The 26903-nt window shown below is 40.4% G+C and overlaps 1 protein-coding gene across 7 annotated transcripts in view; it reads left to right on the top strand.

Moving 5' to 3' along the window:
• Nucleotides 1-26903, top strand: part of WDFY3 (WD repeat and FYVE domain containing 3) — a 194717-nt gene that overhangs the window by 69791 nt on the left and 98023 nt on the right. For all 7 annotated transcript variants that reach the window (XM_068941507.1, XM_068941508.1, XM_068941504.1 and 4 more), the window contains 8 exons: nucleotides 5305-5414; nucleotides 6442-6603; nucleotides 8643-8835; nucleotides 11799-11985; nucleotides 15308-15474; nucleotides 19110-19577; nucleotides 20829-20927; nucleotides 26271-26464. In XM_068941507.1, coding sequence (XP_068797608.1) covers nucleotides 5305-5414; nucleotides 6442-6603; nucleotides 8643-8835; nucleotides 11799-11985; nucleotides 15308-15474; nucleotides 19110-19577; nucleotides 20829-20927; nucleotides 26271-26464 — 1580 coding nt within the window. The remainder of the gene's footprint in view (nucleotides 1-5304; nucleotides 5415-6441; nucleotides 6604-8642; nucleotides 8836-11798; nucleotides 11986-15307; nucleotides 15475-19109; nucleotides 19578-20828; nucleotides 20928-26270; nucleotides 26465-26903) is intronic.

Raw genomic sequence — 26903 nt, forward strand, 5'->3', positions numbered from 1 at the left:
TCTTGGCCGTGGCCAATAGCAGATACTAGCAAACAGAAAGAAGAAACGGGGCAAGTGTGTATACTTCCTTTTTACTCTTATAGCTGCTCACGTTTCAGCAGGTGAGGGTATGCAAACCTGTGAGTTGGTACCCTGCAGTAGTTATTCCACGCTGACTAAAACTAGTTTATAAGTCCTGTATTGCCCGCTTTTGAAGCACACCGAATGACATAGTGACAGCGCCCATAATCTAACATATCAGGATACACAAAGCATGCACTTATAACAGGGAGGTTCAGAGTGGTGTCCTTAATGATGGAAAATCCTAGACTCTAAAATATTTCCCCTGACAGAATATGGATTAATAGTTGTGGGGACAATCTGTAAAGCCTGTGCGGAAGGGCAGGAAATTGAAAAATGAGAGAGAAAGAAAAGGTTTATAATAGGACTGAGGCATTTTTACGCCCTTGTAAAGTCAAATTCAAAAGTTACGGGTGTTTTTGGTTTCTTATTTTTAAGATTTAATATGCTTTAAAAACTGAGCGCCCTGAAATTTAACTATATATATATGATGGGCACATAGTTAGTTTTAGGTACCTTTTAAGTTCAGTTTTGTTTTGTCTCACTTCATTGATTTTAGTCAACGTTTCATTCCATATTTGTGACATTCTCCAAATGAATTTGTCACAGTATTCACTACTTCATGCTGAATTTGTTTATTTTACTGTACCTCCGCACTATTAAACTAATCCCTCCTTCCTTCCAGAAATAACTTTTTCAGTAATTGTTTCTAACTTGTGAATGTTTCTGTTTCTCTGCCGATGAGAAATGCCTAAGGAGGTTGGACGCGTCAAACAGATATGCTGAAAGAGTGTCATTATCTGAGGTTGAAACCACTTTGGGGAGACCAAACTGATAAACACTTATCTTCGTACTGTCTAACCACTGCGGAAAACCCTATCAGTGCTTTGGATTTATGTTCTGCCTCTGACAATCTCTGCCTTTATTTTGTTCATTTTTAAATTCCATTGATCTTCAAACTGTTTACTTTTTGTTTTCATTGCGGTTGAGCTCTGTCACTTATCAGCAGAATTTTATGTTTATTTCAGATATGCAAGAATTGAAGGTTTTTTTCTTTTTGCTTTTCTGTTCAAGTGTAACTTCTCTTTGGATAAGTTGTGGATAGTAGTTCAAGAAAGGTTCTTAACCTCTCCAAGTGAGTGGCCTCTCAGTCCGTTCCCATTACGAAGTCTCAAGTGTTTTGATGACATATCTAGCGTCTGCTTCCCCTTGAAAGACTGGGGATATTTATCTCTGAAAACCAAGTGGACTGCGGGGATGCTTTCTGTCTCTTTTGGCACGTTAGGGAGTTTGCCATCTTATTCAGGAGAGAGTAGGTTAAAAATGATCTAACGTTCTTTGATTATATATGTCTGGTTTTCCTTATTCATTATATTTTTTTTTCCTGTTCTGTGGGTGGCTTGGCTTTACGAGGTGATTCCGTTTTCAATGTTTCATTTATTGAAATTGCTCCAAAGGTGAAGCAGCGTCCTGTGGGGTTGTGAACAGGAGTCAGCCCTCATCAACTACTGCTATATCTTGTTACTTCTTCGTGAACCTTTAAGTAATCTTTGATGCTGTTGATGAGACCTTATCCAAGGCAAGCGTAGTGCAGTATTATGGCTCATCACTGGTCTTGCCAAGAGATCTTAGAAAACAATTTCCTCTATCAGGTGCGCTAGTGAGGCTAAAGGCAGGCACAGCTGAGTTGTTTATCTGTCGTTGGATGAGCAGCCCTCTGTTTCTGCTGTTTGTGGTGACAGCACTGTACTGTCCAGGATTTGAGCTCAAGGAAGACTTCACCATCTCAGTTGAGGTTGATATTTCTCTCTTACTAGCAAGGCAGTTGAAACTCTTCATGTCTTCTAATGCTATCCGGACAGCTGACCTTGTTTGCAAGCATTCCCCATGTGAAGTAGGGGAGGCTCCTTGGAGGAGCTGTCAAAGGGTGTCTGTGAATTTGACTCCTTCCCCCCCACCCCTTTCGCTCCCCTACCCTGGTAGCTTTTTGGTATGCACTTGTGTTTTTATCCTACCTACTGTACGCAGTTATTCCACTTAATATAACAATGCACTGTATGAAAGTACAATGAGAATATATGTTGTTTTCTGTGCTAGAACGTCTAGCAAAAAGCCTCACGTACTGAATTTGTCCTTACTGCTTTGCTGTAGGCAGTAACTTTGTCTTGTAATGCTGTGCTGCTGTTTGCTAGTAAGCTTGAATGGGTCTTATCCCATTGCTTTCCATCTGCTGCATTTCTGAAGTCCAGGACACAGAGCATCTGTTTCGTCTCTTATGCATGAAATGTCTTCCATTGTTGTAATGGATGAAACTTCTATCCCTTATATAAGGAATCTCTATTGAAAAATCCAGCTACTGGGTTAACTGTGTAGCCATGTAATCACGGTCATATTTAGGCATATGTTTGCCCAGTTATCAAGACATGTATGTACATATTATTGTATGCTCCTTTGCCATCACTATTGGTTGTCTCGTCCAACATCTAGGTTATGTGACCTCTTCTGCAGAGGTTTAAGAGGTGAAGACATCTGGGTGGGGGGCACCAAGTGTGTTACTCCTGAAAGATTACTTGAGCACAAGGGAAAAAGTACAAGAAATTAAAATAAGGCTGGTACTGATGATAGAAATGAGTTTTGAACTATAGTGCTATCAAATTTGCTCAGAGCAGATGACAAGAGAATTTCTTCCTGCACTTGAAATTCTGTCTGTGTTTTAGATAATGTTTAATTAAGACTGACAGTTTTGAAACCACTATTTATAGTGTTCTACTGCTATGCTGTTTATGATGCCAGCAGCATGATAACATTTTCAGAAGCACATATTTGACCTCTGAGTCTCGCTTTCAAAAACGACTAAAAGAACCCATGTTCCACAAGTGCTTTTCGAAAGCGTACCCTGGTGAGGCTCTCCATACCCTATTTGGCACCTTTTTGCATGTTTACAGTCAGGCGCTAATTTCCTAGCTCTGTGTATGTTTGGTGGAAAAAGAAGGGGTCTGCTAAACTGCGCCTAATCTGGACTGGCAGGGCGTTGTCCCTGGAGGAGCAGCGTGTGCTTTAGACATGCTTGACGCTAACTGTGAGAATTTAGACAAGTGGTTTTTACCATGACATTTGTCATTTTACATATAACTCAAATATGAGAACCTTGGCTCTGGCATGTCCATTGTGCTTTCTAAGTGAGGCTGCTTGTACCTGGTCAATTTTTTTGGACCAGTTGTTGGACCCAATCTCTGTCTTTTTGTGTACTTCAGCTAGGAACATGAATATAAAATGGTTTCTAGGGAAAAATACTTTCCCCATCAATGTGAAAGAGGCGAAACTAACACCGGTAGGGATGGTCTTAAGTCTCCTGAATAAGACATCAAATAAACTCTCTTCCATAAACATGATAATTATAGGATCATTCAGGTTGGAAGGGACCTCAGGAGGTTTCTAGTCCAACCTCCTGCTCAGAGCAGGGCCAGCCATGAGATCACACTAGGTCGCTCAGGGCTTCGTCCAGTCAGGTCTCAAAAACCTCCTCGGACGGAGACTGCAGAGCCCCTCTGGGCCCCTTCCAATGCCTAGGCATCCACATGGGGAAGAAGTGTTTCCTTACAGCCAGTCTGAACTTCTCCTGTTTCAGTTTACATCCGTTGTCTCTGGTGCTCCCATTAACGCACTGCTGTGAAGATCCTGGCTCCAACTTCTCGAAAGCCTCCTCGCAGGGAGTGGGGGCTGCTGCGAGGTGCCCCCAAAGTCGGCCTTACCCAGGCTGAAGAGCTGGCCCAGTCCTGCAGCCGCCCTCCTTGCAGCGCTCCTGCTCCAGCCCCTGACCAGCTTGGTGGCCCTCTGCTAAACTCCTGTTTTTTGACGTCTTTCTTTTCTTTGGGTGGACCAGAATTGGACACAGTATTCCAGATGTGGTCTAATGCGCCCTGAGTAAAGGGGGGGTAATCATTTTCCTTGACCTTCTGGCTATGCTCCTGTTAATCAAAACGTTTCATCAAACCCTAGTCTTTTGTTATGTTGATTCACCAATACGTTTAGTGATTGACAGATTTGGCTCTGCATGATGATGGTCTCGTTAGTGAAAACTTTGTTCTGAGCGTAAAACAAACAATTGTAGAAGTCTTTTAGGATCATCTGCTCTATGACCTTTCAAATTTGATTCTGCAGAAGATTCCTCCTTTTACTGCAGTTAATGTTAGAAGTTTGATAAGTGTTTTGCCATATATAATATATTACCTTAGATCAAACTCGTCCACAAGTATATATTGGGGTATCTGGCAGCAGATGAAGCAGGCAAGGCAAGATTAAAATTGGATTCTCCGTCAGTTGTCGACGTATTTCCCCTCTTCTAATTCTGTTGTAGCTCCTCTTTTTAGCAATATCATGCACCTTCCTTTTCTGTCCCAGCTCAGCCTAAGTGTATTGGATGTGATTGATGGGCAGTTGTTAATGAAAAATGGTTGTAAGCTAATGGGCAGCCATCATGACTGGCATTATAGAATTCTGAGCATACGTGTGCTTTTAGATAGCAGTCAGTTAGGGTTTTCCTTTCTATTACCTTGTTATTGGGGATGATGATTTGTTTTCTCGGTTAAATGTTTGTGTTTAGCTCTGACTGATAAGGAATAGCAGCTGATTCCAGAAGCAATCAACTGATAATGATATTTAGCCATGATTTGCTTGCAGTTTCATCTTTTAAAAAATGTAGGATGGGGATGTGGTAATGGTTGGTCTTCTCTTAATAGTCTTTGTCTTTTTGGTTTTTATTCTTTTTGTCTTTCTGCACCTCTCCTTCCCTTCAGTGCATTGAGGGCGTTGTGAGTGTTTTTTGTTTTTTGTCTCCCCCCTCCCCACACACCCCCGGCAAAATTAAGTATTAAGTTTTTCCCACTGAAACCACTAAGTGGTGGTGACTTCCTGTGTCTGAAAAATGGCATATCATGTTTGATAAAGCTGAAATATTTAAATAAAGGTTGCTGCATGTTATTGCAATATGACTACTGGTTTAAAATACGATACATGACCTAAAAATGTATTTTTGGTAACCTCATTAGAGTTAACACCAAGTGGATGTGGAAGGGTATGGAAGAGTGCTTCTGGAGAGCATAGGCCTGAACCTAGTCCTATTTCCAAGTAGTGCTGCCGGGTTAAATTAATGCTCAGTGTTTAGACTGTTGAGAAGACATGTATTCCACACTGCAACTTTTCAAACTTAATTTTTATTACTTCCCCCCCTCCCCCCTCCCACAGAGGCTGCAAGTCGTGCCATAGTCCAGTTTCTGGAGGTCAATCAAAGTGAAGAAGCAAGTAGAGGTTGGATGCTGCTCACCACAATTAACTTACTAGCTTCATCAGGACAGGTTAGTCTTCATCGAGAGGTTAAAAAAAAAAATTGTGCTGAAAGACAAAAGAACCAAAATAATGAGCTATGTGAACACATTCTAAAAGATGTTGTAACTCCTTTTTCCTCTCTGTTAAGACCCTTTTTTTAATTATACTGCCTCAGAACTTCTGCATTAGCTCCCTGTGGTTTAAGTTGCCTAGAAATCATTCTTATGAGAGTTCAGTTTAGAACGTGCTTTTGAAACAGGCAAATTTTATTGTTCCCAAAGGCCTCTCTTGCATGCTGCTTAGTGTCCAACAGGTGCTTATCATGTATGGCACCCAAATCACTCCATCTCTTTCCTTGGGCTCCCCATTCATGGAAGGCACATTGCTATGACATGAAGCCAAAGGCAATGGTGAACTGTGTCATGAAGCTTTACTGCCTCTGTTTTTGTTACCCCCTATCAGATAGCTGATATGTGGCAATGTACTGGAGAGCTGCGTGATTTGTTCTTTCTGCCCTAATCTGCCTTTATATCTCAACACTTAATCTGTATTTATTACAGATTTGCCTTTTGCCACCCCAATTTGCCTTTTCTTCCTATTGATGTTTTCATATTTTCTTCTACTTTGCTCCTTATGCCTCCTTGTATCTTCTTGCCGAGCTAGTGCACAAGTTGACAAATTCTCCTCCCACTCCTGTTTCTGCTACTGTAAAGAATAGATAGCTAATGAGGGCTTGGCTGAAGGTCTTGTAATTAACTTGTAAGCTTCTGTTGGCAGAGACTGTCAGTTTTTGTTTCTATGCTGTGCGGTGCAGTGACTACTCCCAACTGTGGCTGCTAGATGCTATTGTGATGTAAATAAATTCTAATGCTCCTTCCATGGTTACTGTTCAGGTAGACATTCAAGAACAGGTCATGAATCTGTACTGCTATGTGGACACCTCGTAAAGATGTGAGAAAGAAATGCTAGCATATGAGCAAACTGTTACGTGAGTGTGACTTTTTCAATATAGTAATATACTGAAATTTTTTTTGCCCTTTTTTTTTTTCTTTCCAGAAAACTGTGGACTGCATGACTACAATGTCAGTGCCTTCCACGCTTGTAAAATGTCTATATCTGTTTTTTGACCTTCCACATGTGCCTGAGGTAGTTGGAGGAGCACAGAATGAGCTACCTCTCGCAGAGCGCCGAGCGCTACTACAGAAAGTCTTTGTACAGGTAAGAAAGTTAAAATGGGTTATAAAATCTGAAAAGAGAATGAAAAGGCTTCATGAGAGAAATCTCCAGAAACTTCTTGTCTGGACCATGTTTTGGTCTTTCTTGATTCTTCACCAATTGCTGTTTTCTAGTCAGATGGATTTTTCTGCAAGCACGCTTCAAGTTAAGTTCCCATCTCCCCCATTTTTTTTCTTCTTAAGTATGGAAATCAACTGGCTTAGTTTGCTGGTACTATTACCATTTTCCCCAAAGTAGTATGCTGCAGGTACGGAGCAGCGGAAGGTGTTTCCGCATTCAATGCATATAAGCATCTGAAAGGAGGGTGTCGAGGCCAGACTCTTCTCCGTGGTGCCCAGGGACAGAACAAGAGGCAACAGGCACAAACTGAAACACAGGAAGGTCTGTCTGAACATGAGGAAAAACTTCTTTGTTTTGGGGGTGACTGAGCACTGGCACAGGTTGCCCAGAGAGGCCGTGGAGTCTCCTTCACTGGAGATATTCAGAAGCCATCTGGACACGATGCTGGGTAATGTGCTGTAGGTGACCCTGCTTTGCAACAGGGGGGTTGGACTAGATGATCTCCAGAGGTCCCTTCCAACCTCAGCTGTTTTGTGATTCTGTGATATGGAGATTTGCCAGGGAAGCCTGGGACTCCATCTGACCTGCCTGTGCTTTCTGAAGTTTCAAACGGAGATCTTGTTGTAAAGAAATTTGCATATGTGTTCTTGATCAGACTTGTTGGAAGGAGCCTGAAAACAAATAGTCAGAAAGGAGTAGATGGTCACATTGCCAGTTTCAATATAAACTGGACGCACCTTTAAGGTTTTTGCAGCCATGTGTGCAAAAACATAAGAGGTCTGTCAGCAATCACATCCGTCAAGCATCTGAAGGCACTACTGATATTTGTAAATACAACATTTGTGAGGCGTTTTGGTACCAGCTCTATAAAATGTTGATGAGAGTTTTATTCCCACAATTACTAGCCGGAATATCTGCCCAGAACCTGTCACTATATGAAAATGTACCCATTTGCCTGTTGTGTGGTTTGTTTCTTTTTTTTAAATCTTAGTACAACAGACTCTCTTCCAAAGCAGAAATCATGATGTGTTTTGAGCTGTCTTTCAGATATTGCTTTGCTATGTTTCTGTCAGCAGCAATCAGAGGTAGTAAATGATAAGTGTTGACAATAAATGTACAGTCCCCTGTCAATACACTACTTTTTCTGCTCTTTTTTGTCCCTCTTCAAGGGCCATAAAGTGATTCTCTCACATGAGTTAGCTGGAACGGGTGAGATTTGGGATAACTCCCAGGTTCTGCTTTGACTTAGCTTCCGCACTTTCTCCTAAGGATGCAGGCGGCTTTACAAAGTCGTCCTGCAGTTTTCTGGGAAGGAGTCTCAGAGCAAAATCGGCTTCCTTCGTGAAACACAAATCTGGGCAGCAGATGACCTTGAAACATGTACAAACAGAAATGCAGCGCAGTCACTTCGGCTGCGTGGCTGCGTCTTTTCTGGTCTAGGGTAACTTGGAAATTCAGATCAGGGTGGGTCTATAGCATTGTTTTAGATAACCTTTCATGCCCCACTATTTCACCTGTTTTCATTTGGCCAAAAGGTATGGATGTTGCTCTGTCAACAGCTCATCATTACCCTTCCTGCATTGGGAAGGGATGCAACAGTTTCCTTTTCAGTGCCTTTGCTCCACTGCAGGATTTCTACCTGTAAATTAGGTAACAGGTGGCCTGTACATGAATGAAATAATCTGAGTATCCAAGCAAGCATACTATTTCAGTGTAAGAGATCTACGTTCCCCTGCTAATCTTGTGCTAGTCATCTTTAACTGAATCAAGGTGTGAAGAAACCATGTGCTGAATAACCTTGTCTTTAATTTGAAATAAAGAAACAATACACAAAAGAAAGAGTGCATTACTTTTTTGATGTTTATGCTAAGTGAAAGACTGTTTCAGCTTTTGTTAAATTTAGACATAAGTACTAATGAAGGGTGTGTTCATGTTAGATATTTAATGACTTATTCTTTCAGATCTTAGTAAAATTGTGCAGTTTTGTGTCCCCGGCGGAAGAACTGGCTCAAAAGGATGATCTCCAGCTTTTATTCAGTGCAATAACCTCATGGTGCCCTCCCTATAATCTGCCTTGGAGGAAGAGTGCAGGGGAAGTATTAATGACCATATCGCGTCATGGCCTTAGCGTCAATGTAGTAAAATACATCCATGGTATGTGTCTTTCTCAAATGCTGTTTGTTGTTTCTATCTGATTTTTTTCCCCTTCATAGTTTTCTTATTTATAAAATAGGCATGAAAAAGAATACATCTAGGAAGACTTAGAGGCTCTTTGTTTAGACATGTAGGTGTTTCCGTACTGGTAAAGTTTCAGAGTACTCGTGTAATGAGAGGTGTCTGTAGGTGAGCGTGCTTCTTCCATATTTCAGTTTAACACTGTAGAACACAGCTTCCCCTAATGTTTTGGTGTAGAGCTTTTGCTAACCAAAAGGAAAGGCTTTCTACCTCGTTCCTTCCATTTTTTGGCAACTCTAGTAACTGCTCGTATTGCGAAGTAGTCATTGGGAAGGTGCATAAGTTTGTCATTTTTGCTCATCACATGAATTGTTAAGGAGAATTTCTTACTGCCTGTCCTGCATTTGAATTAGCAGCAGCAGCCCCTTGCAGAGGCAAGGCAAGCTCACTGCGTCTTGTTTCCAGCTGCTTGTTTAGGCACCGCTCTAGTTGGCAATAAAAGTGTGGGGACATCTGTGGAAGCCGCAGGAAGAGGAACCAGCTCCATGTGTTCTGCTGACGCATTTTGAGCTATTAGAAGCTCATAAAAGCTGCTGCCCTGTAGTAAACGCTGGTGCATTAAGCAAACCAGGGAGAACTAATTCTGGTATGCTCAGAGAACATTATTTTCCAAGACATTTTTCAGTTTGTGGGGAGAGAACGGGTCAGACTGATAGAGCTATCATTGATTTGCAATCAGCTTGCCGTTATCCAGGACATCAGGGAGCTGGCGTGCCCTGATAGCAGCCAAACTTGGGAAATGCAGGCCCTAGGAAACGCTCTAGGGAGCATGGCATACGGCCACCGAAATATTTGAGTCTGAGCAGCCAAGTGCTTACTGCTTGCACGCTGGAACAGCCCACCCACCTCCTGCCCCGTGGTCCAGCCCAGCTCCCCTGCAAGGTCCACGACGCAGGGGTGTTGTGCCTAAAGCCTGGCTTCAGCCGAAAGGAACAGTAAATTTTTCTCTCAGAAAGGAAATCACAAGAATATTCAGCTATGCATGGTTAAGTAGCCAGAATCATTCAATTTTGTCATATTTGAGACAAACAGTCTCCTGTTTCACACATGGAAGCTGTAGGGGTATTTCTGTAGCTGGTTAGAGGTTTCCATAGCTAGCATAACAAAGGCTTTCTTCATCCTGTATCTACGAGGATCTGTTCATGGTTTGCATAGCAAGAACTGCTGCTTAGCTAATTTGTGACAAACAATTTGCTATACTGAAGCAAGATGACAACCAGCATTGGAGAGTGTATGCTTAGGAATGGCTTTGAATACAGTTACGCTAATGAAAATACTGGACTTGCGTTGATTTAAAATTGCATGGGCGTTTAGGATTTGAGATGCAAAATTTGATGGAATCTGTTTCTAATGTTACATTTAGGGCTTTCAAATTGCAGGATGGTCTAAAAGCATACATACTTTTAAGTTGCAACAACTGTTTAAATGAGCTAATTTCATTATCACAAATTTTAGCAGTCTACAATTATTGAAAAAGGAAAAAAAACAAAAACAAAACATTACCCCCACACCCTGAAAAGCAGGTTGTCTTAAAGTTCCACAAAATCATTTTGACGTTTTATGAAACGTGTCATTATGCTCCCACATACTTCACAGAAAAATTGAATTTATGTTTTTTCTTGCACTAGTAGAGTGCTTCCAACTCCAGTGAAAAAGAAGTGAATGTCCAATATCCTTTAGAAGTGCAGAAGAGTCATCGGTTAAATGTTTTGAAACATGACTTAAAAGGTGGTAGTTATTTTGCATACATCCATAAAAGCTTTTTGGTATATTTTTTGATGAATGTAGAAGGTGTATGTTTATGCATGAAAACTTTATGAAGTGCAACAAATAAAATAATCAAGTTGTGTATCATGTATGGTATTGCAGCTACTGCTGTTACCACTTGGCTATTGGCTGGATCCATAGAAGAGTGAGGTTGGCATATCAAAAGATACTCTCGGTTCTTTATAATTGAAATAAGTGAAATACAGTGTCAAAAAGAAAACCAGTCTGCGTTCCCTCTCACTTGTTGATTAAAAATGAACCTGACTGCAGAGATAACATCTGTCAAGAGAGTCATCTCATACTCAAGAAACAAGTTAGGACCCTTTATCATAGGCAAAGGAACATCCTTTCAATATCGCATGTTTTGATTTGATCTTCTGGGAAATACTGTAAAGCTAGAAAGATATGCACGTATCTCCTGAATGCTGGAGAGATAAAATAGCAGGTAATTGAAGTGTGTATCTTTTAGAACAGTAGTACAACCTGAAATCTGGCTCTAGATTTGGGAAAGCTTTTTGGGACTTTACCCATGAACTGAGTCTTGATTATAACTGGTCTTGATTATAACAGGATGAGAGGTATGCAGAATGACAAGTTGTCTCCTTTTATTCAAGATTTCTTGAGCAAGCAAATAGTCTAGCCAAAGATTTGTCAACCAGAGCAGCGATAGGATGTGATGTAAAGGGTTGTATGTAGGGTTTTGCTTAACATCAGTAACATAGCTTTTAAGTTAGTGGTTTATATAATTTTGGTTTTTAAATGGAATGGTGGTTTAGAATTAAATTAACATTCCAGATGGGTCTTTTTATTCTGTTGAGTTGCCAGGTTAAACTTTTCAGGTGGTACCAGGAAGAAGATAGATTAAAACATACATTTGTGTTTTCTCGGTTGAAAAGGTAACGATTTATAAAAGAGGAGGGTGTTGGACAGGAGGTTAGAATTCAGATCTGAAGCCACTTGAGAAGCCAAGCTCTCTGTCACTTTGAATGTTGTGTAATAAGGGAGGGATAGTAAAGTAATTGTTACTGTATTGCTGTGTTTATTTTACTAATTCTGCTTCTTCCTATGCCTAATGTCAGTCAAATCTTAAATTTCTTGATCACAATTCTTTTCAGAAAAAGAATGTTTGTCCACATGTGTTCAGAACATGCAGCAGTCTGATGACCTTTCTCCCCTAGAAATAGTTGAGATGTTTGCTGGGCTTTCGTGTTTTCTCAAAGATTCCAGTGATGTATCACAAACGCTACTGGATGATTTTAGGATATGGCAAGGATACAACTTCCTCTGTGACCTCTTGCTCAGGTATGCAAAAGGACTTTAACAACGCTGACAGATCACTGTGAGCTTTTTCTGAACAGTTTCTTTTAATAAAGAAGAGGTTAATAGATTTGAACAAATAAGCAATTATAGGTTGCTATGAACTCGGGACTTTGGGATCAAAAAGTAAAATTAGGTGCTCTTCTCCGTTTATGAAACTTTGTTTCATTTCTTTCTTCAGTTGTACTGGTGTATTACTAAGTGGTTCTCCTAAGAAAGCAAATGCTTAAAAACATCTGCTATTAAAAGTTTAATAAGAACTTAGAAAAATGTATTTTGGATGCAACTAGTGTTTTTTTTGTACTAATTATGATGCTAATCGTGTGTGTGAATGTGGTGCATGCTACTTATCACTGAAGACTGAGACTTTTTTGGATATAAGCTCTGATATGAGCATGCTGGAGAGAACTCTACTCAGTATTAGGATATCTGTGTGTGTGTGTGTGTGCATGTGCACATACATATATAGAACAAATTTCTATTTTTTAGAACAGACACTACTAACACAAATACATTACAAAATATTGTAATGGCAATGTCTACCCAAACTAAACTTTGCAGCATGATCCATGATTTTATTTCTTTTCATGTTCTCAGTCAGCAAATTAATATGTCTCCTGCTTTAATTTTATTAAATCTATGCTCCATCTGGTTTTAATCTTTGGATTTGAAATTCTGAAGAAGCATGCATTGCTGTTTAAATATATGCTTTCAAATCTAAAACCAGAACATGGAAGTAAAATCTATGATTGTGTACCTTATCCAGTTTCTTGGGGTTGAAGATGCTTGGAAACAGTGCTGTAATGGCCATTAATGAGAAGCGTTAGGGTGGTTATTTCCTTTTTCCAAGCCATTCATTTTTGGTTATGGCCATGTACTGTCCTAGGCTTTGGTACCCAAACATTTGGGCTTAATTTTCCATCCCATAATACGTTTCTGGGTGTCTGGGAATTTTTTTGCTTCTTTGTTTGAAATGGAGATCAGGTATAGTCGTTGCATTTGAAATACTGAACTCATGAACCTTTGTACCCGGTGTTATCTTCTGTGCCAAAATTGCTGAAACGTATGTTAAGGAATTCTGGTTGTTCTTTTAGTATGAATGGTGCTTTTGAGTATGAGTTACCTTGCTTTGAATGAATGCCGTAGTAAATACGGCATTTTGTTGTTTTCCGCAAATTGTTAGTCAGAGCTGAGGCAGAATTTGAGAGGAGCGTGCTGTTGTTAGTTTTTCATTTTCAGGTATAAAACAGTTCCTCTGTAGATGGAAGTGTTTTAAGCAGACTTTCTCCTCTGAAGTGTTTTAAGCAGACTTTCTCCTCTGAAGTGTTTTAAGCAGACTTTCTCCTCTGAAGTGTTTTAAGCAGACTTTCTCCTCTGACGTGCTCGTGCTCTTAGTGGAAGCCTGGTGAGTCCCTGCCGGAGCTATTGGAGTTGTGAAGGTTTGAAAAGGAGAGCGCGATTAGAGAGCGAAGGAGTTCTGCGTTTGACAGGATGAAAGGATTGAATGCGGGACCCCATTCCCTCCCAGGGCTGCTGTAGGGAAGAGTGACACAACTCTTGCAAAATTACTGGGGGGAGGTAAACAGTCCACACAGCTGTCTTTAATTTGCTCGTGATTTGGATATTGCAGAGGAGGTGGAAGATGGTTCCAAATGCGACTGCTGTTTTGTCAGCCATATGTCTACCTGTTTCTCCTAAGTTTTATTTTTGACCTTTGCATCAGCATATAGTTTATTTCCAAAAAGCAGGCTTCTGGACAAGCCCGTGTATTGATCAGTGACCATCAATAGCGCTGTTTTCTCTCTGGATATGTTTTGGCTCAAAACTACTGGCAGAGACTGTCTTTCAGATGTATGTTACTGTTGTTAGGATTACTGTCGTATATGGATATGAAATGTGGACGCTGGGAATGAAGTCACGGAGAGGCTTTGGCGCTGGTAACGCAGAATGACATGTGAAGAAGGTGATTTATAAGAAATTGCAGGAGATGTGTGAAGAACAAAGCAGAGCATATATAATTTCAACTCGATGTGAAAGAGGAGGGCATGTGCAGGGTTAGTAGATCGGTAACAGAGGAGCTAAGTGCCTCTTTAATGGCTGTTTGAATGAGGTGCAACCATATGTCTGGCTAAGAAGAAGATGGAGGATGCAGACTGAGCTGTTTCCAAGGGCTCTTACTGGGAATTATCGGCAAGAATCAAAATACAGCTTACGTTGAATAAGAGAATAGGAAATTGTGATCCCTGGCTCTTTTCCTGAGGTCTGTAGAAACGGAGGGTTAGTAAGTAATAAAATACACTTTAAGTTTTGGATGAAACGAAGGCTCATGTATGGTTAGAAAGCAATTGCATAAAAATTCAGTATCTCTTTCAGTTGGTTTCTCTGAGGCCTGTGTTAGGGAAACAGATGTGCTGTTGTGGATCTAGTCGCACAGTTTGCGTTACCATCCCCAACTGTTGCTTGCTCCGCTCCGCTCCTCTCCTCTTCCTCCAGTTTTGGGTCACCACCCACCACCACGAAGTGATAATTCAGCGTGCGAGTCCTGGGCTTAACAGCAAAGCGGAACCGGTTTGCTTACGCCGTCTTCCCTAGCTTACTGTTCTGAAACAGCGATGAGTGGAGGAAAAGCTTTGCGTTTGTGAGCGATTGATTTGAACTGAGAACAATAATCTGTGTTCTTCTGTTTTATTTATTTATTTTTTTCTTCTTCCTTCTCCTTTTCGGTGGGGCCAGTCAAGAGAAATGAGGATTGTTCTATATTTTAATAGTCAGTTTTATGATTTGTTCTGATTTCATTTTGCTAGCAGTAAACGATTATTAGAATCGGATGTTGCGGTTTGCAGCATCAGAGTTGTGCACCTCTAGGCGTTATGTTTCCACTAGGATACTTTTTCATTAACATAGAGCCTTAATTCTCAGACTGGCAGATGTAATCTGGCAAGCCAATTATGGATTTATTTAATGACAGATTATTTAGGCATTTTTCTATCAGATAGCTTCTTGTTTGTAAGAGGAATTTCAAAGTGATTTGAGTGTATATGCTGATTTTTAGCAAGCTATTGAGTTCATGGCAAGATTTATTAGGTGAATTTTTATGGCATATAAAATCATATGCTCTCATAAATTATGTGTAACTGATGTAATGTTATGAATGTGAATGGAGAACATCTTAAAATACTTCAAGTTCAGTGCACGCTGGCTCACTTAATATATATTCTCTAAATTAGCAGAGCAGAGTACATCTGTGATTAAGGTGATCTGAGTTGAAATACACTTGTGCTAATGTGACCTACTGTGTTTTCTTTAGATTAGAACAGGCAAAAGAGGCTGAATCTAAGGATGCTTTGAAGGACTTAGTTAATTTGATAACTTCCTTGACAACCTATGGTGTCAATGAATTAAAACCAGCTGGTGTTACCACTGGGGTACCTTTTCTACTGCCTGGATTTGCAGTCCCACAGCCTGCAGGCAAAGGTGAGTGTACTTTCTCCTTGTCCCCCCTGCACCTCCCCTCCCTTTCTTTCAATCAAAAACAGCAGTCAGATTGAGAGAAGCTGTCTACTACGCAACACATTTGTAGCGTAATATACGTGCTTCTACTAAGACTGCATATCCTATACTTAGCTATATGGATCCCAGAGTTGGTTCTTCTTTGGGGTTGGTTCCAAAAGAAAAATGTGTACAACTTGCATCTTTGAGGACTTGAGGCTGAGTCAAACATCTCTCACTGCATTGCCGGTAGTTTTTACATGCCTGTCTTAAGATCAGCATCAGTATATGAAGATGCACTGATTCGATTTATGGTGTCTAAATCTGATCTTAGTAAACTAGTGCAGAAGACTGATGTGCTTTGCTTTTTTTTTTTTTCTTTTAAATCCAAATTTATTTTCTGTAAATTTTTGTAAGCTTAAGCAACTGTGTCTTCTGAGCTGAAATCCATTGTTTCACCAGCAGTCAGTGTTCAGAGTTGATGGATTGTGTGCGTGCTGCAACCAGTGCAAGTTACAATATGGAGATAAGGTTGAGGAAGTCTGAGGAGGAAAGGCTTTGACAAAAATAATTTTTTCACGTCTTTTCTATACTCTTACAAGAGAATTGATTTTATAAACAAAATATAATTATGTTTTATATGTAAGCTAGGACTTAGGAATTTGACAGTGACTGTGGAGCTAGTTTGCTGTCTTGGATTCTCGTGGGTTTTAGTAACATTGGGGATATTTCTGAACTTTTTGTGATAGTGAGAGTTATATTCACAGTTTCATAGGCCAATGGGTTGACTTTCGTGCTGTTTCTCTTACATGTCTCTATTGCTTGGATGATAGCTTCCCTTCTCTGGTGTTTAGAGAGCTCAGTGTTCATAGGAATTGTTTTTTCTTTGCACTAAATAGTGAAAGAGGGTAACGAACGTACCCAGAGTTTTTCTTCTTCATACTTTGGTAATAACATATTACATTTTTTCTTAAGCCAATTAGTATTGCTGATACAATGGCATGAGAAAAACCTGTGTCTGTTGGAATATCCCAAGGACTTCTTGTATTTAATTGTCTGGTATTGGTCATGCCATCTCTGAGTTCCTTTTACCTACTTTTTCATTCTATTGACAAGTCATCTTTTTAAGGAGAACATATTAGCATGTTTTCTTAATTGATTCTACTTAAATCTTCTTTTTTGGACTGTGAAGAACTGGTTAAGGTTTGGTTTCTTCAGGGGTCCTTACAGTAATCGAAGATAATTTATTAATCTGCTTGATTGCCTGGAACAACTGTTTATACTTAATTAGAATATAAATAGTTGTCTCCGTCACTACCTCTGTTCTCTTTCACATTTAATAAGCTCTAAATCCACTTCTCAGCGTTCTTCGTTTTAAAACAAGCATGCAAAACAACTGCACTTAGGAACAAATTAATATGACTTGTAATGTAACATTAATATAGTTTGAGCGTGTGAAATTCTTGCATGTTATTTTTGAAGGAATTTTCTTGTTGTCTTGAAGAGAATTGCTGGAGTGGAATGGAATTATACTTGACACTGAGATAATTCTAATTTTCTTTTAAATCGGTGTCATCTTAGTCTCTAGAAATTGAAGAAAGTATCATTCCACGGAGCATATGTAATAAATCAGGATTCTTTGTTTATGAAACGTTTTAAAATCAGGTTAGTTGTTTGCTTTCGGCTTGTCTGAAAATAAGACTTTACTGTTAGAGCATCCTCGGTATTTTGTTTATAGCGTCTTATAAATGTTCACTATTTAAAAAAAGAAAAATATTTTTAATGTTTTTTATCTCTCTTTTTTTTAATGCTGAGCTCTGTAATAGTTGCCATGCTATTGAAACTGAAAACCAAGAATCGAAGCTATTAGGATGACTTCTTACTATATAACACTTCAAAGCATTGTGTGTGATGTAGTGGTCTGAAGGCAGACCACGCACATTTTCGTGATTCTTCTCGGATTCTTAAAGATTAGTTGTATATCTAGCAGAAGTGCACAGACCTTTCGTGTAGCCTGAAATACGTTAATGAGATTTGATTGCGTTGTGCTCCAAGCACTGAGGCACCTAAAACCTTACGTGGCTGATGAAAGCGTTTACTGCAGTTATATTTCATGTGACATGAATATTTTCTGGCCTTTCCTAAGAATATTAGGATTAAAAGGATTGCTGGCAGGAAAGAGCTCTGTATGCATTAGAGGTGTTGGGGCGTATAATGAAAAGTAACGTGAAAATGTGTTACTCTTTGCTTGAATGTGGGATGCTGCATTATACGCGTTCCTTTTGAGACAGAATAGGAAGGATTTACATGCTTTCTCTCCTTTTATGTCCTGATACGTGCTCCTATGCCGTATAGTGGGTGCTGGACATTGCGATTTGAATGCATTTCACCTTGCAAGAGAATGATTGGTAGCTCATTTACGTGGAAGAAACCTGCGCGCTCTCAGCGTGGGCTGTGTTTTCAGTGGATCGTTAGGAGTGCCTCGCGGGATATGTCCCCTGTGAATCGTGCTGTTTTCATAAAGGTTACAAAAGTTAGCTTTGAGGCATCTTTCTAGTAGAATAAGAATAATATCTGTCCGGTAAAAATTCTAGGGGCGACAGTGAACATTGATACATTCTTTGGCTAGATGAATGAGATTTTATTGAACTTGAAGGTACTTACTAAAAGAAGTTTGGCCTAGCTTTTAGTGATGTGTGAGGTCTTTGTGTACTAACGTTATGGCTACCTTATGCTTCACAACTTTTTATATTTGTTTTAATTCCCCCGTTCTTAACGTTACTGCACCCTACCAAAGCTTTCTTATTCCCAGGCTTGATTCCCAAAGCCCCCCTCCCTCCTGCATGCTGTCTTTTGATACCAGTAGGCTTGTTCACATGAATATTTTAAATGTAGAATTGAGCAAGACTAACCCTCTGTGTAAGGAAGGCCACTGTTGTCCTTCCACAGCCCTGTAGAGTTTCTCTGCGCTTAACTCTCTTCCTTGCATGGGTGATAATCCAAGAGTGGATGCAACAGGATAATTCAGAGCCTAAGCATGTTGTTTAGCTTTGAACCCAGCTGATGAGGGTTTTTCATTGCTTATTGCTCTATTAAACGAGGGGAACCAGATGCACGTTATTCTAAACTTAGCCTACCTTCTGTATTGTGGCGCCCAGAGCACTCTAGTATTGCTGTAATGTGTTTTGTTAGGGACTGGATAGTTGTCATAGGCCCTCTTTTTTCACTAGAACTGTAGCTTGTTGCATGTTTTTAAAAAATAGAGCCATTTAATTCTGATATTCATTTCTTAACCCTTACCAACCCTTAGGCTGTTTTAAAGCGAGTATCATTCATTTAGCTGCGTGTGCAAACCCTTTTTTTTTTTTTTTCCCAAAGGTGAAAAAATTTCGTCTTTGACAGCAATAGATCGTAGAACTTGCAATATAAATGAGCATGCAAAGGCTTCTTTGAAAAGTCCATTTTAATAAAATATGTTATTATAGGTAACATGTACTGTTGCTTTATTCATGCTTATGAAAATGTATGAATCATTGTTCACGAGCGTGCTCATTGTTTATGATTATTAAAAGTTTTCTCTTTCTTTCTTTCCTCCCGTCTCTCTTTGTTTCCTGATTTAGGTCACTGTGTGAGGAACATTCAAGCGTTCTCCGTCCTCCAGAATGCATTTTTGAAAGCAAAAACTAACTATCTAGCACAAATCATCCTTGATGCCATCACAAATATTTATATGGCGGACAATGCCAACTACTTCATTTTGGAATCACAGCACACTTTGTCTCAGTTTGCAGAGAAAATTTCTAAACTTCCAGAAGTGCAGACCAAATACTTTGAGATGCTGGAATTTGTTGTCTTCAGCTTGAATTACATACCCTGTAAAGAACTGATCAGCGTGAGCATCCTTTTAAAATCCAGCACCTCTTACCAGTGTAGCATCATTGCAATGAAGACGCTTCTTAAATTCACCCGTCATGACTACATCTTTAAGGATGTCTTCAGGGAGGTGGGGCTTTTGGAGGTGATGGTAAATCTTCTTCATAAATATGCAGCCCTTTTGAAAGATCCCACTCAGGCTCTAAATGATCAAGGTAGAGCGTGTTCTTCCATTTTATTAATACATATGTTTTTTGGCTGGCAGTGGTGGACACTAGTGCTTGTGAGGAGGAGCAGCAGAGTTTGCATGCCTGGCTGAAGGACTCAGTTCTGCCAGGGGCTGCTGTGCGATCTTAGGTTTCCTGGGGTTTCCTCTTCCTTTATGCTGTGTAAGAAGCTTGAGGCTATTTTTAATGAAAGATGTTGTATGAAGACGGAATAGTTAGGAGTTCATATCTTCCTTTTCAAATGAATTTGAAATGTATTGTTTTAGTATTTAGGTTGTATAACAAAAAAGAAAGTAAAGGAGTGATGCATCGTATCCATAGGGCTACGGATATTTATATAATATTTCTCTTTATTGCAGAAGATACTTGATATTCCAGCATGTTTAACCTCAGCCTTGCAAAGCTGCATTGAGTGCATACTTGTACTCTTAATAGGAGCATGTGTGTACACACCCACACCCTGTTTTTATATTCTTTATTCAGAGTACGATATATTTAGTTTGTATCAGCGGTATTTGTTTTCTAATCATAATCTTTGACCGTTTCACCTGAATTTATCATCTCAGGTGTCGTTAATGAGTGGTAGAAAGCTTCCTTGCCAGCAACTCTGCTGAAAAACATACCAGTTTTCCCAGAAACAGACCAAGGCGTCCATCCATCTGATGACAGTGCTACCTGGACACACATGCTCCTGTATTGTGACTTGCTACTATTACTTGTTTAAAAAAATTCTTTTTCCTGGGGTGTAATGCTATGGTGTTTGAAGTACCACACACGCTGTTGGTTCCTCTTCTGTACCTGTTGAATTATTGATGCGTTTAATGTAATTATGTGGATGTTGTTGTGTGCCTTTGTTTGGAATTTCTCTTTCAAGTACTGAATACTGAGCAAGACAGATCCTGTTAGGCTTTAAAGATGGCAAGATATTGTGGCTTCAGGAAATAATAAGTGGAGATATGAATCTATACAAGCAGGTGCAGTGTCAACCACTAAGCTCCCAGTACTCCAAAGCTTCTATGTTTAAATTTTGCGTTTGTAACTTAAGCTTTTGAAGGATCCGTAGTTAAGCTTTCCTGGGTGTGTGTTTGTAGACAAAATCCTAATTTGCCTTAAAAATTGGGTAGGCTGCATACTCAAGGGAAGCAAAAGAGGGGCAAACAGTGCTGGTGGAAAATATCAAGTATCATCTTACAGAAGAGTGGTTTTTACTATATCTTGGGCTTCTGAAATTATTTTTAGGGGATTCAAGAAACAGTTCATTTGAGGACCAAAAGCAGCTAGCTTTATTGGTTATGGAGACCTTGACAGTACTGCTACAAGGATCAAACACAAATGCAGGTAAGTAAAGAGGCCACTGGCAAAATGGATTTCAAAATGTAACTCTGAAGCATGCGCCTGAAGGCAGAGTAGTCTTGATTAATTGCATGAAGATAAAGGTAAATTAATCAAGCACAATGAAGTGAGTTTTTTCTCCTGCTAAGTGTTTTCCGATGGTTTAAACTACAGTGTATAAAATAAAGGAGTACAGGATAGTGTTTCTTTTTCTATTTGAGTTTCTTTGTGAGTATTTACTTAAAGAACCCCTTGTCACCACTTGCCAGCAACACTGTAATAATTTGTAGTAGGGCTTGTAACATGGCTTTATTTTGAAAGATTTAAGCGCACAATTAGGTAAGTAATTTGTTGACATTGGCATGTCTATGTAAATCTGATTAAAAATCCATGTGATGTTTAGTGAAAGATGGCTTTGCATTTTTAAAGGCAAATTTTCAGGCAGTGTGTACAAATTGGGCTCAGTTATGAGCATCCTTTTTTTAAAATCAGGCAGATCCATGTTACGTGCAATACATTATTCTATTATCCAGCACATACTGGCAATGAGATGGACAACGTGTGTATCTAATAGAAGGAAAAGCCATCTCTGAGAAGTTTAAATAACAGATGGAGAGTGAGTGATACAACAGAAGCAATCCTGAGGAACCAGAGGCTTCTGGCCTTGGAGGCCGTGAAACATCTTTATTCCAGCACTTCTTCCCCCCACCCCACTCAGTTCTGACTTTTTTTTTCCTCTCCATTTTCGTTTTGTTTTCACTTTGCCAGGAGAAATTAGAATTTGTGGCAAATGCTTAAGAAGGCAATCCTGAAAATTGTCCAGCTCAGTTGGCAGCTTAGTGTTTAAACAAAGTTTCTGATCTGATCGAGTAAAGCTTATAACCTTTTTCTTTTCCCCCCCCCTTCCCTTTGCCTGGGCAAATTATTTCTTGAAATTCACCCTCAATGTTTAATAGCTGCTGGACAAATCAGAGTACTTTGCTAAACAGACTTTTGTAATGACCTAGGTTTTGTTGTTGTTCTTAAACTTTTCTCCCGTGATGTTCTTGCTTATCTAGGTAAGTTCATTTATAACTCATGTACGTTTTACGAATACGAACAGACATGAAAGCAATACAGTTGCTAATAAAAAGAGCTGATCGGTTGGTGAGTGCTTCTTGGGGTAAGGTGGTACTTAAAAAAAGGTGTTGTCTTAAAACAGAAGACATGAAAAAATAAGAGGGAATCAGTAGTGGGTCAGTCTGAAAATTGGGTCCATCTTTAAGTTTCGGTTTGTGCCTTTCACATTTTGAGAGATTGTCCTTTCCGCTCTGAGCTTTCCGAAATGGTTTCATCTTCCTGCCTTTGGCAATGTATGTGATCTCAGTGTCTGTGTTTCTTAAATCCAGTGCTTTTGAACAAGATTGTCCTTGATCTCATAGTCACTTGCTAAAAATCCTGTTAAGTTGGTGGTTTTCTCTTTATTAGCTCCAGTGAGAGTTGGGACAGGGAGGTGTTTGCGAGTGCCGCACAGCTGATGTGAAGGGGTACCTTCCCACCTGTAATCCTCAGGTTGGAGTAGTTCTGCGGGACTTCCACAAGCAAGAAAGCAAGCCTGTTACAGTTACTGACACCTTCTTGCAGCTCCGGTGGAAAGTTTAGGGATTTGCAAATCAAGCCTGTGTGAAAACTGTTGCTCCAGGGTTAGAAGAAAGCACTGGGGAGCAGTGATCTCCTTTAAGAACAAGCGAAAGGGAAGAGGGTCGTATCTTTTCCTCTCTTTTCCTAGGGAAGGGTAGGGCGGGCAGCTGTTCTCATCTGAAACCTGTGGACTTTTTCCAGTGATAAAACGAAGAAGGAAGTTAAGAGCACGTCTGTGCTTATGAATGCATAGCGTGCAAGAACATATTGAGACCTACTAGTTACAAAACCAAGATTTGTAAAAAATATATCTCTCAAGTTTAAATTAGAGGCTGAATCAAAATTACAAACTGTTACTTATGACCTACAGGAGAAAAGAAGATCCTGTGACGATTTTTGTTTTTTTCCCTCCTCCCTTTTTGTTTTAATACTATCCTGTTTTATGGGGGTGCATGTATCCATTGAAAAGCTTGTTTCTCTAGCTTTAGAATCATCTAAATGCAGCCAACGCTGTCGCTTTGCCCTGCGGCCGATTCTGCATTTGTTGTTTATAGGGGAGGATGCTTCGCACGCGCACCAAGTGCGCGCTGCCGAGGTTCTGTGTGGCACACCACAGTTGTTGACAGTTGCCTGCAAATTGCTTTTTCTGACTGAAACAAGTTTTCCAGGGGGGTTGGAACAGGAACTGCATGACTGACTAAAAACCGATTTTTTTTTTTTTTAGAACTAAGGTCAGGCAAATTGTCAGAAATTTGGTTTGAAATTGAAAGGAAAGACTCAAGGTATGGTTTATCAGTGGCAAATTGTATTTGTGTGTCTGTGTTTTCCCTGTGTACTTTTTTGCTTTCCTGATGCTGGAGAGTGCATGCATGTGTTCATTAGGGGTGAGAAGGGCCTGTTGGCATGTGTTAGAGTGAGCTGGATCTTATCTGATAAGATAATGTTTGCAATTGCCTGCATAGACCCAGGATAAGAATCGCTTTAAAACCTGGATAAAGGAAAAATTGTATACAAGGGTAGCGTCAGTTGTGATGGCCAAGAACCGTCCAGATTTTGCCATTTTTTAATTGTGCGTTTTCTTTTAAATCCATCCAAGGAGTTAATCAACGCCTTGCGCAGGACAGACGCAGCCGGGATAGGACAGGAGTGAGAAGGGGGGGATCCCCGTGTCCCACTCCTGCCGCGGCAGTCCCAGGCGGAGCGCGGGTCGATCTCCCCGGTGGGCAGAGCTGGCAGCCCCAGCTCAGTGCTGCCGGCCCCACCTGAAGGACAGCTCCTTGCACAGCCCCAGTGTGGCCCTGCTACGGTCTCGGGGCTGTGGCGCAGAGCCGGATCCAGAGCAGGCAGAGGGGGGAGTCTCAGCCCTGCCATCAGCTCCCGTTTGTGTCCCCTGAGCATGGCACTGGAGCCATTCATGTTCTTATTTCACTGTCTCAAGTGGTACTAGTGATGCAATCGAAGAGCAGGAGATGAGGTTTCAACGGGAGCACTGAAGCCTCCCTACCATTTTCTTCCATCTGCTGTCCCACTTGTCTGTTGTTTTCTATTTACAGAAACAGCATATGATGTTGCAGCAAAGTGACAAGAATCCAGTTTCCATAACTCTGTTTTAGCTCTTATTTTCAGATTAGTAGGTCGTTGAGGAGGAGGATGCTCACAAAAGAGTGCGATCAAAAGCCAGGTAGAAAGTGTAAGTGAGATTTTCAAGATCACAAAATGTAGTAAAGGGTGTCCATTGTCCGCGTGAAAAGGGGTGGTAGAAGAAAATTCCTGTGTCCATAGGAGTCTCAGAACGGGGTGGAATATGTGCTACCAACACCTCTGGCTTGATTGGTGGCAAGGGGCTATAGCATTACTTATTCTGAAGGTCTCTACCAAAAATTATGCTTGGGAATAGGGGCTGGCATTTAGAGTGGGCCTGTGACTATGTCTTAGTGCACTCTGGAGGAAAGACAATATTATCCAGCTATATTTATAAGTTTGGAATTGGTTACCAGTGCTGAGGAACCTCAGTAACGCTGCTTTGGAAAGAGTATGATGGCACCGAGTCTGGCTCCTCATGCTGAAGCTGGATCACCTATGGGTCGGTTGTCCTGAGCAGATGTTTGAAGCAATTAAACCTTCCAGGAAGGATTTTATATAGTGTCCTTGATAGTTCTAATGTTTTATCACTTAGCAGGGTTTTTCCTCCCATACAGCATGTATTCTTTGCTGTGAGTTAAGCTTATGTCATCTTAACGTTTATCCCATTCCCAGTGGTTTTGAAGAGCAAGGGCAGATCACTGTTATCTGTAAAGCAGCTGTGCGTATTTTGGACGACTTTTATCCTACTCTCTTGTGTCTCAGGTGCTACATGCACTTCTGTTAATATGCTATGGTACGGCATTCCCCCCGCCCTTCACCCCCCTTCATCTGCAGCATTTGTACATAGTTACCTGATTCTCACTTTCTGATCCACTAAAACATCCAGTGTTGTCTATGCCGTTTTACCGTTCCATCCGTTTGCAAGTGCTTCGCCCCCAGTCCTGTTGCGTTTCAACTCGCGGCTTCAGAGCACTTTTCAAGATGGCTTTTAAATTCTGTCCACTGAGCATTTACAACATCTGCCAGCTCGGCTTTGTCCACGTGCTTGATGAATATATTCTTTGTTGCGTCAGCAAAGGCAATTCTCAGCGCACTGGAGATAAACCCCAGCGGCATGTCCTCCGTTCAAATCAGGACGGCGTTTCAGTGACCCCGTCGTTACTCGGCACTGATGTTTCGATTAGTTATGCGTTTCGTCTGTCCTGGTTGCGTTTAGGCTCTTTTGTGGGTTGCTTGTGAGAATGCCACAATACTGGTAATGCTGCCAGAAGCTTTACTGAAGTTGAGATCTGTTGCGTGTGCTACTTCCCCACCAAGCTAGTTATCCTGTCAAAGGAGAGGAGAAAAAAGGTTAGTGCTGATTTAGTAGACAAATGTGTTCAATGATGAATGAAGAAGCAAGTGAATTAGGCTGCAATGAGGAGGTTTTAGAGAGGACTTAGCATAGATTGCAGGTGAGTTATATGAATTAATTATGCATTTCCACATGTATTGCTCTGCTAGGGTTTTCCCACGTAAGAAGAGGTAGAATTAGCAAAGATTCGGATAAGAGTGACAAACAGGTTAAATGCGGGAGTTTCCATACAAGGAGAATTTTAAAAAAAGGGGGGGGGGGGGATTGTTTTATTTCGAAGACTGCATGAGAGGTGGTGGTGTAAGTATGGGATAACAACCTTTCTGGGAGGTGGGAACTGCCTTGTAATTTAGGAGTGGCTGGATATTGGTCTGGTCTCCGCTCGTAGGACCAGGTTACATGTATCTTTGTAACTGAACGTCTAAGGTATCTAAGCGTGGGTATATTTTCTTTGTTTCATTCCTTAACTCGTGGAACTCTACGTGAAAAGAAATTAATAACTATTGTTGGAGTAACAGAATTATTGAAGAAATTCTTAGAGCTGCCCTCTGTCTCCGTACGCAACACCTTTAATGAAAAATATCATAAGAGTGTCAGTAAAGTTCTATTCTGTTTGGGGTGAGAGAGGGAAGAAGTAGTAAAAATCATAAGCATCTCTATGGTAAAAGCTGTCATTCAATCTGTAGAAGCGAGAATGGAAGCGTTTCATGTTTTATTTGCTATTATTTGTTACTGTTTGTATTATTCATACTCCTTATGTTCTTGTCCTTTTTTCCCTACCTCCTGCACAGGTATTTTCAGGGAGTTTGGTGGTGCGAGATGTGTGCACAACATAGTGAAGTATCCGCAATGCCGACAGCATGCGCTGATGGTCATCCAGCAGCTGGTCTTATCACCTAGTGGGGAGGATGATATGGGCACTTTGTTAGGACTGATGCACTCAGCTCCACCTACAGAACTGCAGCTGAAGACGGACATCTTAAGGGTAAATGGATTACTGCTTAGCTCTCTTGCTCTTATGGATACTCTGTAAATAGGATTTGATTGGATATATAGCTACTGAATATAGATTGCCTATAGAGTTGAAAAGAGCAAATTGCGTGTTCCTTCCTTTCTTTCCTACCTGGCAAGTTTCAGAATCACAGGTGTGACCACCAGCGAGTGAGTCGGTGTTTTTAGCATCATCACTTGTAATCATCATTAGTGGATGGGAAATGAGGTCCTACAGTTATGATAATCTTCCCTGGCAGCATGTTAGTCAGTTAAAAATATTGAAAATACACAGAAAAGCAAGCACTTAACACAAGTGTATTTTCAGTGCCTGGCTGGAATTTTCCTGTGGTAGAACTCCATTTTTTTTTTTTTTTAGCTATAAATATTTAATTTGTTAATGTAAATGTCACTAATAGTGACCGTAGAAGATC

The sequence above is a fragment of the Struthio camelus genome, chromosome 4, assembly GCF_040807025.1.
Source record: "Struthio camelus isolate bStrCam1 chromosome 4, bStrCam1.hap1, whole genome shotgun sequence".
NCBI lineage: Eukaryota > Metazoa > Chordata > Aves > Struthioniformes > Struthionidae > Struthio > Struthio camelus.